Source organism: Myotis brandtii, unplaced genomic scaffold (assembly GCF_000412655.1).
Source record: "Myotis brandtii unplaced genomic scaffold, ASM41265v1 scaffold1064, whole genome shotgun sequence".
NCBI lineage: Eukaryota > Metazoa > Chordata > Mammalia > Chiroptera > Vespertilionidae > Myotis > Myotis brandtii.
In genome coordinates, this window is record NW_005353602.1 from 396,495 (window position 1) to 412,041 (window position 15,547).

The 15,547-nt window shown below is 52.9% G+C and overlaps 1 protein-coding gene across 4 annotated transcripts in view; it reads right to left on the minus strand.

The window, feature by feature from the left end:
* Nucleotides 1–12,891, minus strand: part of TPCN1 (two pore segment channel 1) — a 49,482-nt gene extending 36,591 nt beyond the window's left edge. For 2 of the 4 annotated variants that reach the window (XM_014541060.1, XM_014541056.1), the window contains exons 1-2: nt 12,656–12,882; nt 3,998–4,126 (exon numbers count right to left, since the gene is read on the minus strand). In XM_014541060.1, coding sequence (XP_014396546.1) covers nt 3,998–4,126; nt 12,656–12,767 — 241 coding nt within the window. In that variant the 5' untranslated portion in view covers nt 12,768–12,882. Of the gene's footprint in view, nt 1–3,997; nt 4,127–12,655 lie in introns of all 4 variants that reach the window. The other 2 variants (XM_005857019.2, XM_014541064.1) reach the window with 2 other exon arrangements.
* Nucleotides 12,892–15,547: the final 2,656 nt, after the last annotated feature.

A 15,547-nucleotide genomic window follows, 5' to 3' on the forward strand; every position in this document is an offset into this window, starting at 1 on the left:
CCCCTGCCCGGGGGCAGCAGACCAGCAGTGCTAGAGGAACGAGGCTGGCTGTGAGCCATGCGCTTCATGCAAGCTACTGACGTGTCAGCTGATGCTGTCCTCTCAGCTCAGATCAGAAGTCTGCTCCAGCCCCTACCTGGGAGCAAAGGGCAGGGGGGGGGCGGGGGGGGGGGGAGGAGAGGCTGGGCCCTGGGCCTGGCTAGGCGCACAGAGCACTGGCCACGCCCCAGCGCCTGGATCTTCTGCCACAGCAAGCAGCTCTGCTCAGAAGAGCAGCGACAAGAAGGCACGGCCCTCGGGGAAGTGACAGCTGGGAGGAAGTCTACCTCCCACAGAGAGCTGGATGGCCGGGACAGGCCACTTCTCCTGGGACCTGGGCTGGCCTGGCTGGTGCCGCTCCCAGAGGAGCCGGCAGGGGCCTGAACGCCTGGCCTGCGCAGTCAGTGGCCAGGCGCTGGGCTCAGCCTTCTCTTCCTTGTCCTCAGTTTCCCCTTCCATCGAGTGCGGAAGGCAGCCCAAAAGAGGCACCGCCAATAAAGAAAAATATAAGAGAAATCAAGAAGCCATCTTAGAGTGGGCAGACGCTGCAGCTGCTGGAGCTGTTATCTCTGCAGTGCACCAGGTGGCCAGGGGCGTTAACGTGTGGGCCCCCCATTTGCCACAACCAGATCCTCAAGAAAATGCAAAACTCAGCTAACGTGTCTTAAGCAGAGGCCGATGTTCTATGAGAATTTCCCATTTCATCTTTATGGCAGCCCTGAATGGAAACATTCTTATCCCCGTTTTACAGATGAAGAAACTGAAAGTCAGGAAGAAATGGAAGCTCAGCTCCTCATTCAAGGTTGCACAGCTACCAAGAGGGGATGCCGGCAAGTCAGACACTGAAGAAATGGGGGCGTGCTGTGGCGTATCGGCAGACGGAGTCACGCCCCCAACACACGCACATTTCTGTTTGTTGTGGGGTTTTTTCCTTCTAATCTTCACCTGAGGAGTGAAGATATTTTTTCCCATTGATTTTTAGAGAGAAAATGGAAGGGAGGTGGGAGGGGGAGAGAAACATCGATGTGAGAGAGACACATCGAATGGCTGCCTCCCGGACACACCCTGAATTTGCAACCCAAGTACGTGCCCTTGACTGGCAATCAAACACGAGTCTCTCCAGTGCACAGGCCAATGCTCTAACCACTGGCAAACACCGGCCAGGGCCACTCACACATTTCTAACCACCTGAGAATTCTCCCAAGCCTCCTGATCTCCAGATCTGAGAGCCGAACACATGCCAGGACACTGTCTGACCCAAAAGGAAACATCCCGACGACGCGAGCCAACGTGCCCGGAGCTGAGGACGCTTTGGTTCTGTTACAATCTGGGCCCCATCGAGGCGACCCATCCGGCTACGGGTGCGCAGTAAAAGCTGTGATTCCAGACAGCGAGGCAGGCCAGCCAAGTGTGAACAGCCGAGCCCGTGATGAGAGGGGACCCCTGAGAGTCGCAGAGGGAAGACATCACGCTTGTCGACGACCATTCACAAGTGAAAGCTAAGGCATCCGGCAGCTTGGAGTGTCTCCAAGCCATTAGCCAGCATGGCGCCCAGTTCACTCCACCCGAGCTGATTTCCAGCAAGAGCTAAAAGAATAAGAAAAAGTAAAAATAAAAACCCAATCTGCCCTCGCTGGTTTGGCTCAGTGGATAGAGCGTTGGCCTGAGGACTGAAGGGTCCCGGGTTCAATTCCGGTCAAGGGCACATGCTGGGGTTGCAGGCCCGATCCCCAGTAGGGGGCGTGTAGGAGGCAGCCAATCTATGACTCTCTCTCATCACTGATGTTTCTATCTCTCTCTCCCTCTCCCTTCCTCTCTGAAATCAATAAAAATAAAAACCTTTGTCTTTGAAAAACACACACAAAACTCAATCTAACAAAAAGAGAGGTGAACAAGACAGGAAGGCGGCCTACAAACGGCAGGGTGGTGGTGAGTGAGCTCAGAGCGGAGGGGAGGTGGGAACGAGCCACCAGGGCTGAGACAGCAATTACGGGGCATGTGTGAGCTCCTGGAAAACTGCAAAGCCCTAAAAGCAGAGACCTAAACACCCAACAAGCAGGCTGCTCCTAGAGGAAGCAGGGGCCAGGCCCCGCCCGGGCTATTTCTGGCCTGGTCACATGTGTATGCCTCCCTGTCATCCCAGATGGCTCCGGGAGCAGGCCAGGGTGTGACTGACAGTCACTTGGGACCCTGGGTGTTTTTGGAACCTGGTGACTCACTCCCAGATATGTTACTTGATGACAATTTACTAAGTGCCCAGAAAAGACATGGTCCCTGCCTTTGCAGAACTTGTACTACCAGGAAGAGGCGCAGTTATATAAAACATCCGGACCCGAAACAATTGCACCTACCCAGGCGCTACATGGGGCGTTGGGCACTGTACCTTCCTGCCCTGTCCAATTCAGCCAGGCCACCTCAAACAGGCATCAGAGACACCAGGAAGAACTCCACACCCGGCCGGCGTGGCTCAGTGGTGCAGCGTTGACCTATGAACCAGAAGACCGAGATTCGATTCCCAGTCAGGGCACATGCCCAGGTTGCAGACTCAATCCCCAGTGTGGGGTGTGCAGAAGGCAGCCGATCAATGATTCTCATCATCGATGTTTCTATCTCTCTCTCCCTCTCTGAAATCAATAAAAATGTTTTAAATATGTTTTTTTAAAAAGAAAGAAATCCACAAACAGGTTAAGCCTTGATGGAAAGAAACGTGGTTGACAAAACTCACCAGGATGAGCCAAGGGGTATTTATCACACTGTGGAAGGAGGCTTTGCCGAACTCAGCCCTCCTGCCCATGTTTTAAATTATCTACTTCACCCGAAGTCCATTTTCTCACAGTGTTTAGGAATCCATCATGGCACAAAGCAAACCCGGATTCGGTACATGAGACATTAATCAAATCTCTCACACGTAGAGGCTGGGGAGCCAGTGGGCCTCTGGGCACGGAGAGCAGAGAGTGAGGTGCAAACAGTGTATTAAGAGAAGGGGAGGGTGTGGAAATGCAGCCACTATCCTAACCGGTTGGGGAGGGTGAGGGAAAGCTCATGGGAAGGAGGACAAAGGTCTGCAAGTGAAGTGGGGACAGATCAGAAGCATGAGACAAGCAGCCCAGCCCTAGCCAGTTTGGCTCAGTGGACAGAACATCAGCCAGCGGATTGAAAGGTCCCGGGTTCGATTCCAGTCGAAGGCACGTACCTCAGTTGCAGGCTCGATCCCCGGCCCTGGTTGGGGCATGTCGGGGAGGCAACCAATCAATGTGTCTCTCTCACATCATCTCTCTCTCTCTCTCCCCCTCTGTCTACCCCGACTCCCGCAAAAAAGAGGCAAGCAGCCCACAGGGAGGTTTGGTAGCGAAGGTGGTTAAATAATAATCGAGATGATGGGGTATTGAAAACATGAGATTATAGGAGCAGCCCGTTTTAAAATGTTTGATTATTGGTTCTGATTTCTGGGGTGGAGCACAGAACGGAGGGCAGCCCGCCAGGAGTGTAACAGGCGAAACTGCTCACGGCCTGGAAAGGGCCGGGCCACGGCCAGGTGTCAGGCCAGGCAGGGAACGTGAGGCAGCGCACTTGGCCTTCAGGGCTGCGTCTGTCACTCGATCCAAGAACTTGGCCTAACTCTCACCAAGGGAGCGGGGCTAAGTTTCTGGTTTCCTTATCTGTACTCGGGGGATAACCAAACTGTGCAAGGCCACAGGACGGAGGTGGCAGGGCTCTGCGATCAGGGTGCGTCACACGCCTGCCTGGGTGCCTGCCCGGTACCTGGCAGACCAACACTGGCTGAACCAAGCAGCCCCACCGCCCGCTGTCTGCCTGGGCAGGTTACTCCCTCCCCATGCCTCAAGTCGCACACCCTCTCCCCAGCAGCCCCAACTCCTACTTGTCCCCAAATCCCACTTGTCCACAGGCTGATCTGCTCACCCTTTAGTTGAGTCTTCAATGTCATTTGCTCTCTCACCTCCCGCCAAAGTGCCAAATCCACCAAAATTCACTCCAGGGGCTATGAACTCAAGTGCCTGCAGGTACCCGACGGGTATCAAACCTGGGAAGCTGGGGTGTGTGAGACCACAGGGCCCAAGCGCTCCTGCTGTGAGCAAACAAACACCTGCTTAAAACACGCTTAGGCCAATCCAAGTAGGTCCCACCGTGTCCCCGGGCCACCTCCATGCCACCTGGCCTTGCCCCCCATCCCCAACCTCTCTCTGCAGGGCAGCCCGAGTGAATCTCAGACCCGGCGCTGAAATGGGACCTGTCACTCCCCTGCTTCTCCATCACCGCAGGATGAAGTCTCAATCCGCAGCATGGCCCTGGTGGTGGTGGTGGTGGTGGGGGTACCCTCCAAGACCATGCAGAGAGGGTTGGGGAAGTGCGCACATTGAGGAGAAAGCTGTCGATTGCTCTCGGGTGCCATCGTGGCTGCCCTCTGTGGCTTTTTTTCCCACTTACTCATGTCTTCTGGTTTCTGTGATGATCCAATACAGCTTGTACAGTGAAACCCCGTCGGTTTTGCTATTTTTGCAACATGAAAGCGAGTTCTAGGTATCACACTCCAATGTAGGAGAAAAACCTTATAGGCAATAAAATTAAAAAAAAAAAATGCAGATAGCCCTGGCCGGTATGGCTGAGTAGTAGAACATCGGCCTGCGAACTGAAGGGTCACGAGTTCAATTTCCAGTCAAAGGCACGTACCTGGGTTGCAGGTCAATCCCAGACCTCGGTCAGGGCACATGTGGGAGGCAACCGACTGATGTCTCTCTCTCACACGGATCTTTCTCTTTTCCTCTCCCCTCCTCTCTCTCCCCCTCCCTCCCTTCCACTCTCTCTAAAGATCAGTGGAAAAAATATCATCAGGCGACGATTAACAAAAAACAAAGATGAAGATAAAGATAGACACCAGCTTCCTTTTGGAAAAGCAAATTCACCCTAAAATCCTGTCTCTTCAGAGCTTGACTGCCTGGTGTGCGGCCCATCGGGTAGGGGCCTGAGCTTTGGAGCCAGAAGACACGGGTTCGAAGCGGCCGTGGGCGCCTGCTGGCTGCGTGAGCTTGGGTAAGTTCCCACCTCAGAGCCTCGGTTTCCTTCGTCAGATGAAGACAATGATACCAACTGTGCAGATCTGCGGGGAGGAGCCAGGGAGAGCCGGCCCAGGAAGGTGCCTCGGGCACCGCCTGGCACGTGGTAGGAGCTCAATACCTGTGAGCCACTCTCTTCCTTGTACATGACCTTCCTCAGCTTGGAACGGAGAGAGAGTCAGGAAATTTCCAAAACAGGGAATTCACCAGCAAAGGGAGGAGAATGGGGAGCCGCCCCCTGGGTCCCTGAGCACAGGGTGGGAGGGGCAGTCTTGAACCCTTGGTCCCTTCCATAGAGCAGGGCTTCCTTCCTGGCCCCGTGCTCCATCTGATCCGAGGCAGCCCGGGGCACTGCGCCCCAGCCAGAAGCCACCAGAGGCCCCTGCTGGGAGCCATCAGCACCTCCCTACGTCCCCTCTCCAGCTCGTCCCCTCCCCAGCTCGGAGGCTGAGGAGGAGCGCGTTCTGGCTCATGAAGCTCTCGGAGCAAATGTGAACTTAGACCCCCCTAAGGCGACGGGTGAAGAGCGGTGCAGCCGGTCCCGCCCGCACCCAGCTGCCACTGCTGCCATTTCGCCGCGGCAGCTATCTGCATGTGGAGGGGAGAGATGGCATTTCATGGCAGGGGGGCCTGAGGCAACAGACAGGGTCCCCCGTGAAGACGCAGAGGGCCGAGGAAGCGAAAGGCTTCGCGTTTCGGTGACGAGGCTGGAACCCAGCATGCCGGGTGCTTGCTCATTTTAATTGGTGCCTCCGTCAGCCTGGTGACACCCGGCTTTCTGCCTTGGCGAGGCCCTAAGAAAGCCAGGGGAGTGACTCTGGCGGAGCCAAATGCCCCCCACTCCCTGGGAGGCTGTGAAACTCTTAATTGCTGTTTGGTCTCCAGCTGCCACGCTGCCTCTGCTTCCCCGCTTGGCGGCGGCCACCTGCTGGGCCAGGGGCGAGGCAAAAAGGATTCCGGCCTTGGCCTGGGTTCAGGACCCCTGCTTGTGCGCCATGATATTCCAAACAAGCGCAGTCTCCGGCCATTTTAAACACACCTATGATCGGTCAAGCACTTACACATTAAAATAGGCATCGCATTAAATCTCCGCAGCAGCCTCCTGGGAGATGCTATCAGATCCCCGTGTGCAGGTAGGAGGCGGAGGCTTGGCGAAGCTAAGCTCCATGCTCAGCTAGGATGGGAGGCCCGGAGCTTGGCTCCAGAGGCACAGTCTTGACCCCTCCACCACCCAGGGTACCACAAACAGCAAAAGCTCTGCGAGTCTCGCAGGCTTCAGTCTTAAGCAAGTACACTGGGGAGAATGGGCAGACAAAGAACCTCGGACACAGACTTATGCGACGTAGCCCACGTGGGGGGCGATCATCCCAGGGTATACGCCCACTGCTCTTTGCAGCTCATCTTGGCTATCTCTGCACTAGGGCCAAGAGCTCTGGCCCATCTCAACCTGGCCTGGTGCCAACTGGCTCTGGCTGCGTGAACACGCTGGAAAGGGGGCCAGAGCATCACGGGTTGACCCCCTGCAAGGGGACAGTGCCCTTCCACGTGGCTAGATGCCACACGGGGGTCCAGGTAACTGCCAGGCATCATACCGGGCATCAGGGTGAAGGAGGGGGAGGGCCTCTCTGCTCTATTACCTAAGCCTTACCCAGGGGTGGCCTGTCACCCGGCAACCACGAACCACAGCACCAAAGGAGCCCGAGGCTAAGTGCCCTGCTCAAGCCTCAGCCACCTCCCTCGCCCCTAATCCCTTTTCACCCAGAGACGGCACAGAGCACAGGCCCACCTTAGGCAGCTAGTGAGTTTAAAGGCAACACGAAGGCAAAAGCTGAATGTGACCAGAATCCCCTTGGAAAGTCCCTTGTAAGGCCCACGACATTCAGGCTGTGTCTAGTGGCATCTGACGACGGCCCGATGCCCAGTGCGTGGGCTCGCTCTAAACTGCACTGTCAAAGGCCAGCCCCACTGAACTGTGTTCAAGGTTATTCCTAAGTGCCAGGCTTTAAATACCTCCGCTCCTACCTGCCTCCTTGATCAACTGCCTATGAGTCATCCATTAGCATTTCGGCAGCTACCTACCCGTATAGCCCAGAGATGGCTGAGTCTTGGATAAAATCCATCCTCGCCCATATAAGGAAAAAAAAAACCCCAAACCGTCCAGTTTCCTGCAGGGACAATGTCCCATCATAGGTCACCTCTAGGTAAGATCAAAGGGCACAGGCAGCACAGCCAGGTTCCTGGGAATCTGCATCTAAGCAAAGGGCAGGAGTGTTCTGGGCTAAATCGTGTCCCCCTAGAACTCCTATGTTGAAGCCCTAACCCCTAGGGCCTCAGGATATGGCTGTATTTAAAAACAGGGCCTTGAAAGAGGTAATTAAGGTGAAATGAGGTCATAGAGGTGGGCCTAATCCCATCTGACTGGTGTCCTTAAAAGAAAAGATTAGGCCCCACTGGTGTGGCTCAGTGGTTGAGCGTCAGCGTATGAACCAGGAGCTTACGGTTCCATTCCTGATCAGGGCACATGCCCGGGTTGCAGGCTCAATCCCCAATGGGGGGCATGCAGGAGGCAACCGATCAATGATTCTCTCTCATCATGGATGTTTCTATCTCTCTCTCCCTTCCTCTCTGAAGTCAATAAAAACATATTTAGCCCTAACCGGTTTGGCTCAGTGGATAGAGCGTCAGCCTGCGGACTGAAGGGTCCGGGTTCGATTCCGGTCAAGGGCATGTACCTTGGTTGCAAACACATCCCCAATAGGGGGTGTGCAGGAGGCAGCTGATCGATGTTTCTCTCTCATCGATATTTCTAACTATCTATCCTTCTCCCTTCCTCTCTGTAAAAAATCAATAAAATATATATTTTTTTAAAAAAACATATTTGCCAAAACTGGTTTGGCTCAGTGGATAGAGTGTTGGCCTGCGGACTGAAAGGTCCTGGGTTCGATTCCGGTCGGGGGCATGTACCTTGGTTGCGGGCACATCCCCAGTAGGAGATGTGCAGGAGGCAGCTGATCGATGTTTCTCTCTCATCGATGTTTCTAACACTCTCTCTCTCTCCCTTCCTCTCTGTAAAAAATCAATAAAATATATTTAAAAAAAAACATATTTAAGGGGGGAAAAAAATCTACAAGCCGTCTTTAAAACCAAAAAAGAAAAGATCAGGACACAGAGCAAAGGATGAACACATGAGGACACAGTGACAAGGCGGCTGTCTGCAAGCCAAAGAGAGCAGCTCAGAGGAAACCAACCTGCTGACAGCCTTGATCTCAGACTCCCAGCCTCCAAAACAGTGAGACAATGACTTTCTGCTGTGCAAGCCCCCCGCCCCGTCTGTGACGTTCTGTCACGGCAGCCCAAGCAGACCAAGACAAGGAACGTGTAGGGACAGAGCCAGAGGAAGCCACTGACGACAGCAGCTGGTCAAGGAGGAAGCCAGGCTCGCCCAAGGCGCACGCCCTTAGAAAGCCTGTTTGGCTCCCAGTGCCTCGTGCCCAGGGAGCGCCAACCCTGCTGCAGACCTCCGCCTGCATTCTGCCAGCTCCTTACCGCCTCAAGGGTACGTCAGCCACAGCCCGGGGCACTGGGGGCAGCCTCGAGACCAGTGGTTCTCAACCTTCCTAATGCCGCAAACCTCAGGTTGTATTGACCCCCCATTTCATTGTTACAAATTGAACATAATCAAAGCATAGTGATTAATCACAAAAACAATATGTAATTATATGTTTTCCGATGGTCTTAGGCGACCCCTGTGAAAGGGTCGTTCAACCCCCAAAGGGGTCGCGACCCACAGGTTGAGAACCCCTGCTCTAGACCATCAGCTCTGCTGGGAGAAATGAGGCTCAAACCCCTGGTTAGGAGGAGAGGCAGGAGGGGAGGCTGCCCGCCTCTGAGCAGGACCCTCAGACAGCCACTCCCACGAGCTACAAGGCGCCAGAAACCCCATGAGGTGTAACCACGACTTGCTGACTGTATCATCAAGCTCGGTGATAACACAGACGAATGGAACGCGGGGCCTCCTGGGTGATCAGATGGCTAAATAAGTAATTACCACGCAGTAAGCCACCTGTAATAATGGAAGCCTCATCAAGATACCAAAGCAGAAAAGGGCAGTCATTAGCCCTGTCCGAGAGGGGAGGTTCAGAGAGATGACATTCTCAGCAGGATTTCCAAGACAGGACTGAAGCTTCTGAGCAAACAAGAGGCTGGGGAAGGCATTCCGCAGTGAGGTGCCAGCAAGGCGGTTTCGGAATGCAGGGCGCGGACTCGCAAACTAGCAGCGCGACGTTGTGGGCGAAGGCAGGAAATGGGGCAGATCAGGTTAGAAGGTGCTAGGACACCCCAGGCCTCATGTTTGGCCCAGAGCTTGGCCTTCATCCTGCAGGGGTGAGAAGGTCCCGGGGAGCTTCGAGCTGGGGAAATGACCGGGCTGGATTTGTGTCTCAGACGGAATGCTCAAACAACAGGGAAGGGGGAGGTTGGATAGAAGGTCAATGCCAAAATCGGAGCATGAACTAACCAAGGGGAGAGCAGGCCTCCTCGGACGTCTTTTTTTTCCTCGGACGGGCCCTGCTGTTTTCCCAGCCAGGCTTGGTGCAGACACCCACTCGTTCTTAGAGGTTTTAGCAAATGTCCCAGTAAGAGGGTGAGACACTAACGCACTGTGCAGAAAGGACCATTTCCCTGCACCCTGTCAGTTTTATATTTTGTGTGGTTGTTTTTTTTAAGAAACAAATCCAGCCCTAGCTGGTTTGGCTCAGTGGATAGTGTCGGCCTGCGGACTGAAGGGTCCTGGGTTCGATTCCGGTCAAGGGCACATAACAGGTGGCAGGCTCGATCCCCAGTAGGGGGTATGCAGGAGACAGCCAATCAATGATTCCCTCTCATCATTGATGTTTCTATCTTTCTCTCCCTCTCCCTGCCTCTCTGAAATCAATAAAAATATATTTAAAAAAAAAAAAAGAAGAAACAAATCCAGCCCAGCCATGGTGGCTCAGTGGTTGAGCATTGACCCACTGACCCATGAACCAGGAGGTCACAGTTCAATTCCCAGTCAAGGCACATGCCCAGGTTTTGGGCTTGGTCCCCAGTAGGGTGTGTGCAGGAGGCAGCCGACCAATGATTCGCTCTCATCATTGATGTTTCTCTCTCTCTCTTCCCTTCTCCCTTCCTCCCTGAAATCAATAAAATAAATATTAAATAAAATAAAAAACAAACAAACAAACAAACCCAAATAAGTCCCCAACTTTGCTACAAGGACAGTCCCAGGAGCGGCCTATCCAAGGTTAGCTTCATTGTCTTTTTGGCCTATTTCCTACTCATCAAGCCCTATCATCGGTTCAAAACCTCATCTTGACACAGAACTAGGCTGTTCTCCCCACGTTGATCCTGCAGGAGAGCGGGACACCCTGCCACCAGCCCTGATACTTTGGAAGGACTTACAAGTGGCACCCACGACAGTGATCGGGATTCCGATTTAGAATCTTGAGCCTATTTCCAGAATGACCCACACCCTTAGCGCATCAACCACCCTCCTTTGCAGTCCATTCCCTTCTTGGTCATGGATGGCCCACCCCCTCACTAGGAGGGGGTCCTACTCTGAAGTTGAGACTGTGTCACATTATTTACACCCCTTTCCCAAAGCACCTTACACAGTGGCATGAGAGGGAAGATCAGAGAAGCACTGCTCCTTACTAGCTGTGTGACCTTAGACAAGTTACTTAACCTCTCTGAGGCTGTTTCTTCTTCTGTAAAATATCTACACTAATAAAAGAGAAACATGGTAATTGGCGTACGACCGCTACCCTTTTCATTGGCTAATCAGTGAGTATATGCAAATTAACTGTCAGCCAAGATGGCAGCCTGACCAGGGGCTGCACTTAGGGATTGGGCCTGCCCTCTGCCACCCGGGAGCAGGCCTAAGCCAGCAGGTCGTTATCTCCCGAGGGGTCCCAGACTGCGAGAGGGCACAGGCCGGGCTGGGGGACCCCCCTCCCCCCGCCCCCCGAGTGCACAAATTTTTGTGCACCGGGCCTCTAGTAGATAATAATAACTCTATCTTGAGGTTATATGATGTGATAACATATGTTAAATGCTAAAGGCCAGTGCTCACATTTATTAAGAGCTTATGAAGGAAAAAAAGAGGAGGAAAAGAATCCAGAGGAGCAGGAAGAGAAGAGAAAAGAGAGGAGGAGTGGGGGAAGAAACTTTGGAGTCAGATGGTCCTGGGTTCAAATCTCTTCTCCACCACTTGCTGGCTGTGTGGCATGAGGCAAGTTACTTATGGAGTCAAATGGTCCTGGGTTCAAATCTCTTCTCCACTTGCTGGCTGTGTGGCATGAGGCAAGTTACTTACCCTCTCTGACTCACTGGTTCCTCCTCTATAAAATCCTTGCAAAAGGATTTTAGTTAAGGTAAGAGAAAGGAAAGAGCCAAACATTAAGCCTGCAAGTTCTAGGGCATTTAAGAAGTGCGCCTGAAGTCAGGGTCACTGCTTTCTCAGCCCAGGTTTACAGTCTAACCCTCCTGGCCTACCCAGCTCTGCCGCCCCAGCTGGGTGAACATGCCACAGCAAGGAGAGGCCAGTTTACAGGGAGCCAGGCCGCCCACTGCACTCCCGTCCACAGGCCCACTGCTCTCTTCATCACTCCCAAGAGATGCCTGCTGAGCTCCCTGCAACCAATGTATTCTCTCTGGACAAGAGGGACAGGAGGGCAGGCTCGTCTTCACCCTGACCCACGTATCCGTATCTCCCCTTCTGAACTGGAGGAGAGCAACAGCCCTCCAACCTGGCTCAGGCACACGGCCGGCGGATGAAACGCCCATTTGCTAAAGCGCTAGTCCCTGCCGTCTGAGGCCCCTTCATAAAAGGCAAGTTATTTTAAGCCTCTCGTGGACCCGAGGCCCCAGCAAGTGAAGCAAATGGCTTTGGGACAAGCACCAGAAAGGGTTTTAAGGCTTCTCATTCTGCCAGAAACACACTTAAACTTTAAAACATTTAAAGCTCACAAACTCTCTCGGGTTCACCTTGTGCTAGGCTCTGGTTGAGAAGAAGACAAAGCAAAACCCCAAACCCTCAAATCAATGGATCATGATAAATGTTTGCCCCCCCGCCCCACCTCATCCAGGGCCACACAGGGACAGAGCCACAGCGGAGAGCAGCAGTCAACTCTGCCCTCTGCCAACAGCGTCAGAGTGGGACGGACGGAGGCCGGTGTTGAAATCTGTTTCTTTTTTTAACCAGGAATGGGGCAGGGAAGCTAGCCAAGGCGCAGGTGTGTCCGAGGTCCCCCACCAAGCATCCAGGAACAAAGCCAGGTGCAAAGGGGGGCCAGGCGCTGAGGGAGGCAAGGGCTCCTGGAAGCATCCCTAAATTGGGGGTGCAGGATTAGGACCCTGCAATCTCCCGGGAGTTGGTGTCAGACCCCAGGGGTCAAACACAGAGTCAGGCACTCGGGTACCGTGTCTACAATCAGACCATCAAGCCCACAACTCACCCCCTGAGGTTGCCCCCCACCCCTCACCCTCAGTCCACCCTACCATCTTACTTCTGTTAGGCAGCTCCTCTTGGCCCAAGCCATTGGAAGGAGCCAGCGGGGCACTGCCCGCCTCCTCCAAGGTCAGGATGAGGGGAACGTCGTCATCCAAGTTCATGGCCATGCTCTTGTCTCCGTAGGCCTCAGGATGTGATGTCCAGGGCTGGAAATAGTCTCTGCTCTGTGCTCCCTTTCAAAGCCACTGGCCCAGAGATGCTTCTTAGAGACTCCTCCATTTGAGGCATCATCTAGAGTTTGGGGAATTAAAAAACAAAAAATTATTAAAATGCAACCACTACTGATGAAAATGTTCTGCAGTTAGATAGTGGCGATGGTTGCTTAATCTTGGGAAAACACTAAAAACCACCAAATGGTACCCTTTAAAATGATGGAGTACTGCAATATAAAATAGCGTTAAAAATGAGAGGAGCCCTAACTGGTTTGGCTCAGTGGATAGAGCGTCAGCCTGTGAAGGGTCCTGGGTTAGATTCCGGTCAAGGGCACATGCCCAGGTTGCGGGCTTGATCCCCAGTAGGGGGTGTGCAGGTGATTCTCTCTCATCATTGATGTTTCTATCTCTCCCTCTCCCTTCCCCCTGAAACCAATAAAAATATATATATTTTTTAAAATGAGAGGAAAACTCTGCAAGAACAAATACTGCAGTGAATGGTAATTACATCTGGAGATTAAGATTATGACTAATAGCCCTGGCCGGTTTGGCTCAGTGGATGGCGTGTCGGCCTGCGGACTGAGGGGTCCTGGGTTCGGTTCCGGTCAAGGGCATGTCCCTTTTCGGGCACATCCCCAGTGGGGGGTGTGCGGGAGGCGGCTGGTCGATGTTTCTCTCTCATTGATGTTTCTGGCTCTCTGTCCCTCTCCCTTCCTCTCTGTGAAAAATCAATGAAATATATATTTTTTAAAAAGATTATGACTAATATATTCCACTTGCACCCTCTTGGTCCTGGTTTGTGTGTGAGTTTTGTGAAGATTTTGAAGACTTAAAAAATATATAACCATTAAAATAATTGTAGTTAATACTTGATGAGTGCTTACTATGTACCAGGGCCTCTTCTGGCAATTTTTGGGTAAAGCTGATTGAAACTTCATAATAGATAGGTAGGATTAGTATCTCCCATAACAAAGGGGGAGATTTTAGGCTCAGAGAGGTTAAGTAACTTGTCCAAGAACACACAGCTTTGAACTACACAATTGGACTCCAGCCCTATACTCCTAACCACTACATTACAATTCCCCCATGTCCACGCCCTGGTATTTAGGCAGCATTTAGCTCCAATGACCTGGAAAAAGTTAGTGGCCAGGTCACCTACACTTGCCCATAGCATTCTTTTTTTTTTTTTTTTAAGTTTTGGGGTTTTTAAAAAATCCTCACCCAAGAATATTTTCTCCATTGATTTTTAGAGAGCGTAGGAGGGAAGGAGGGAGGGAGGGGAGAGAGAAAAACATTGACTGGTTGCCTCCTGCATGTTCCCCTACCAGGGCTGGGGAACCTGCAACCAAGGTATGTGTTCTTCACTGGGAATCGAACCCAAGACCCTTTGGTCCACAGGCCGATGCTCTAACCACTGAGCAACCGGCCGGGGCCATAGCACTCTTATATAGGCATTATTCTCCTAGATTTAGGTGTTTGAGGAGGAAGGGAAAGAGGACCAGGGTATTTTTTTAAGTGATGTCCAGCGTCACACAGCAAAAGCCCTCATCCTGAGTTCCCGATTTAAAACTCTCAGAACCAGCCTGCTACAGTTCCTATTTATATTCATTCCCATTTCCGCTGGGGAGGACACCAAAGAAAAGCCACGACTCAGCAGATCTGCCCACAGACCTTTGAACTGGAAAACAGCAGCAGGTTCCTTCCTCAAGCTGTGGCCTCCCGGGCTCAGTCCACTTTGGCTCCAGACTAACCCACTGAATGGCAACCCCGCAATTTACTTCCTTCACAAATAACCTCAAGCAGGGCCCTGGGCCTCCGTATCCTCTTAAAACAAGGCAGCAGAAGCAAGCACGTTCCACTTGCTGCTGCTGAGCCTGTAGCTCTCTGTCGAGCAAACTCCCCGTAGATTTCTGTTGCTGTTTCCTCCAGAGCTGGGGGTTTCTTTTGCTTTTTAAATCTCAGTACTGGGGAGACAGAAGAGGAAACCCCAAATGAGACACTACTATTCGGCTATCTGAAGAATTTTGTTTTATTTATTTTCTTTTTGGTTCAACTTTTTTTTTTACCATAGATATTTTCAAATATATTCAAAGTAGAGAGAACATGTCAATGAACTTCCTTGTAGCTTTCACTCAATTAAAAACATTTTGCCATCCGATTGTGCCGTTGTTGAGAAATACCCACTTCGCAGATGAGGAAACTGAGGCTTAGAGGGATTATTAACTCGACTGCCTCTTCTAAGCTGTTTACTTGGCCCAGATTTCAGCCCAGGCCGCCTGACCACAGGGACATCCCCTGCCCGGCCTCCTCCCAGAACCAGTGCTGCTATCGGAACTCATTCAAGTCCGGCATTTTAAGAGGGAAAAGTGAGGTCCCGAGCGGGGAAGGGACTGGCCCAAGTCCTAGCCCAGGGCTCCTGCGGGCTTGGCCTCTCGCTCTATGGAGGACGCAGAGGGAGGGGTCACCCCTAGGGAACAGGTCCCAGGGGAGGGCCAGCAGCCATCGGCTCCTGCACCCTGACCCGGCAAGAGGGCGCCTGGGCGACCAGGAGCAGGTGAGGACGGAGGGGAGGGAAGAGGAATGCGGGCTCCGGCTCCACGTGCTCCCAGCCCGGGTCGGGAGGGCCCCTCGAGCGGGGGTCGCCCCAGGAAGTCGGGGACCAGGGGAGGGGGTGCAAAGCCCCAGCCTGGGCTGGAGGGAGAAGCGCGCGAAAACTTCCCCGCAGTCCCTCCGCC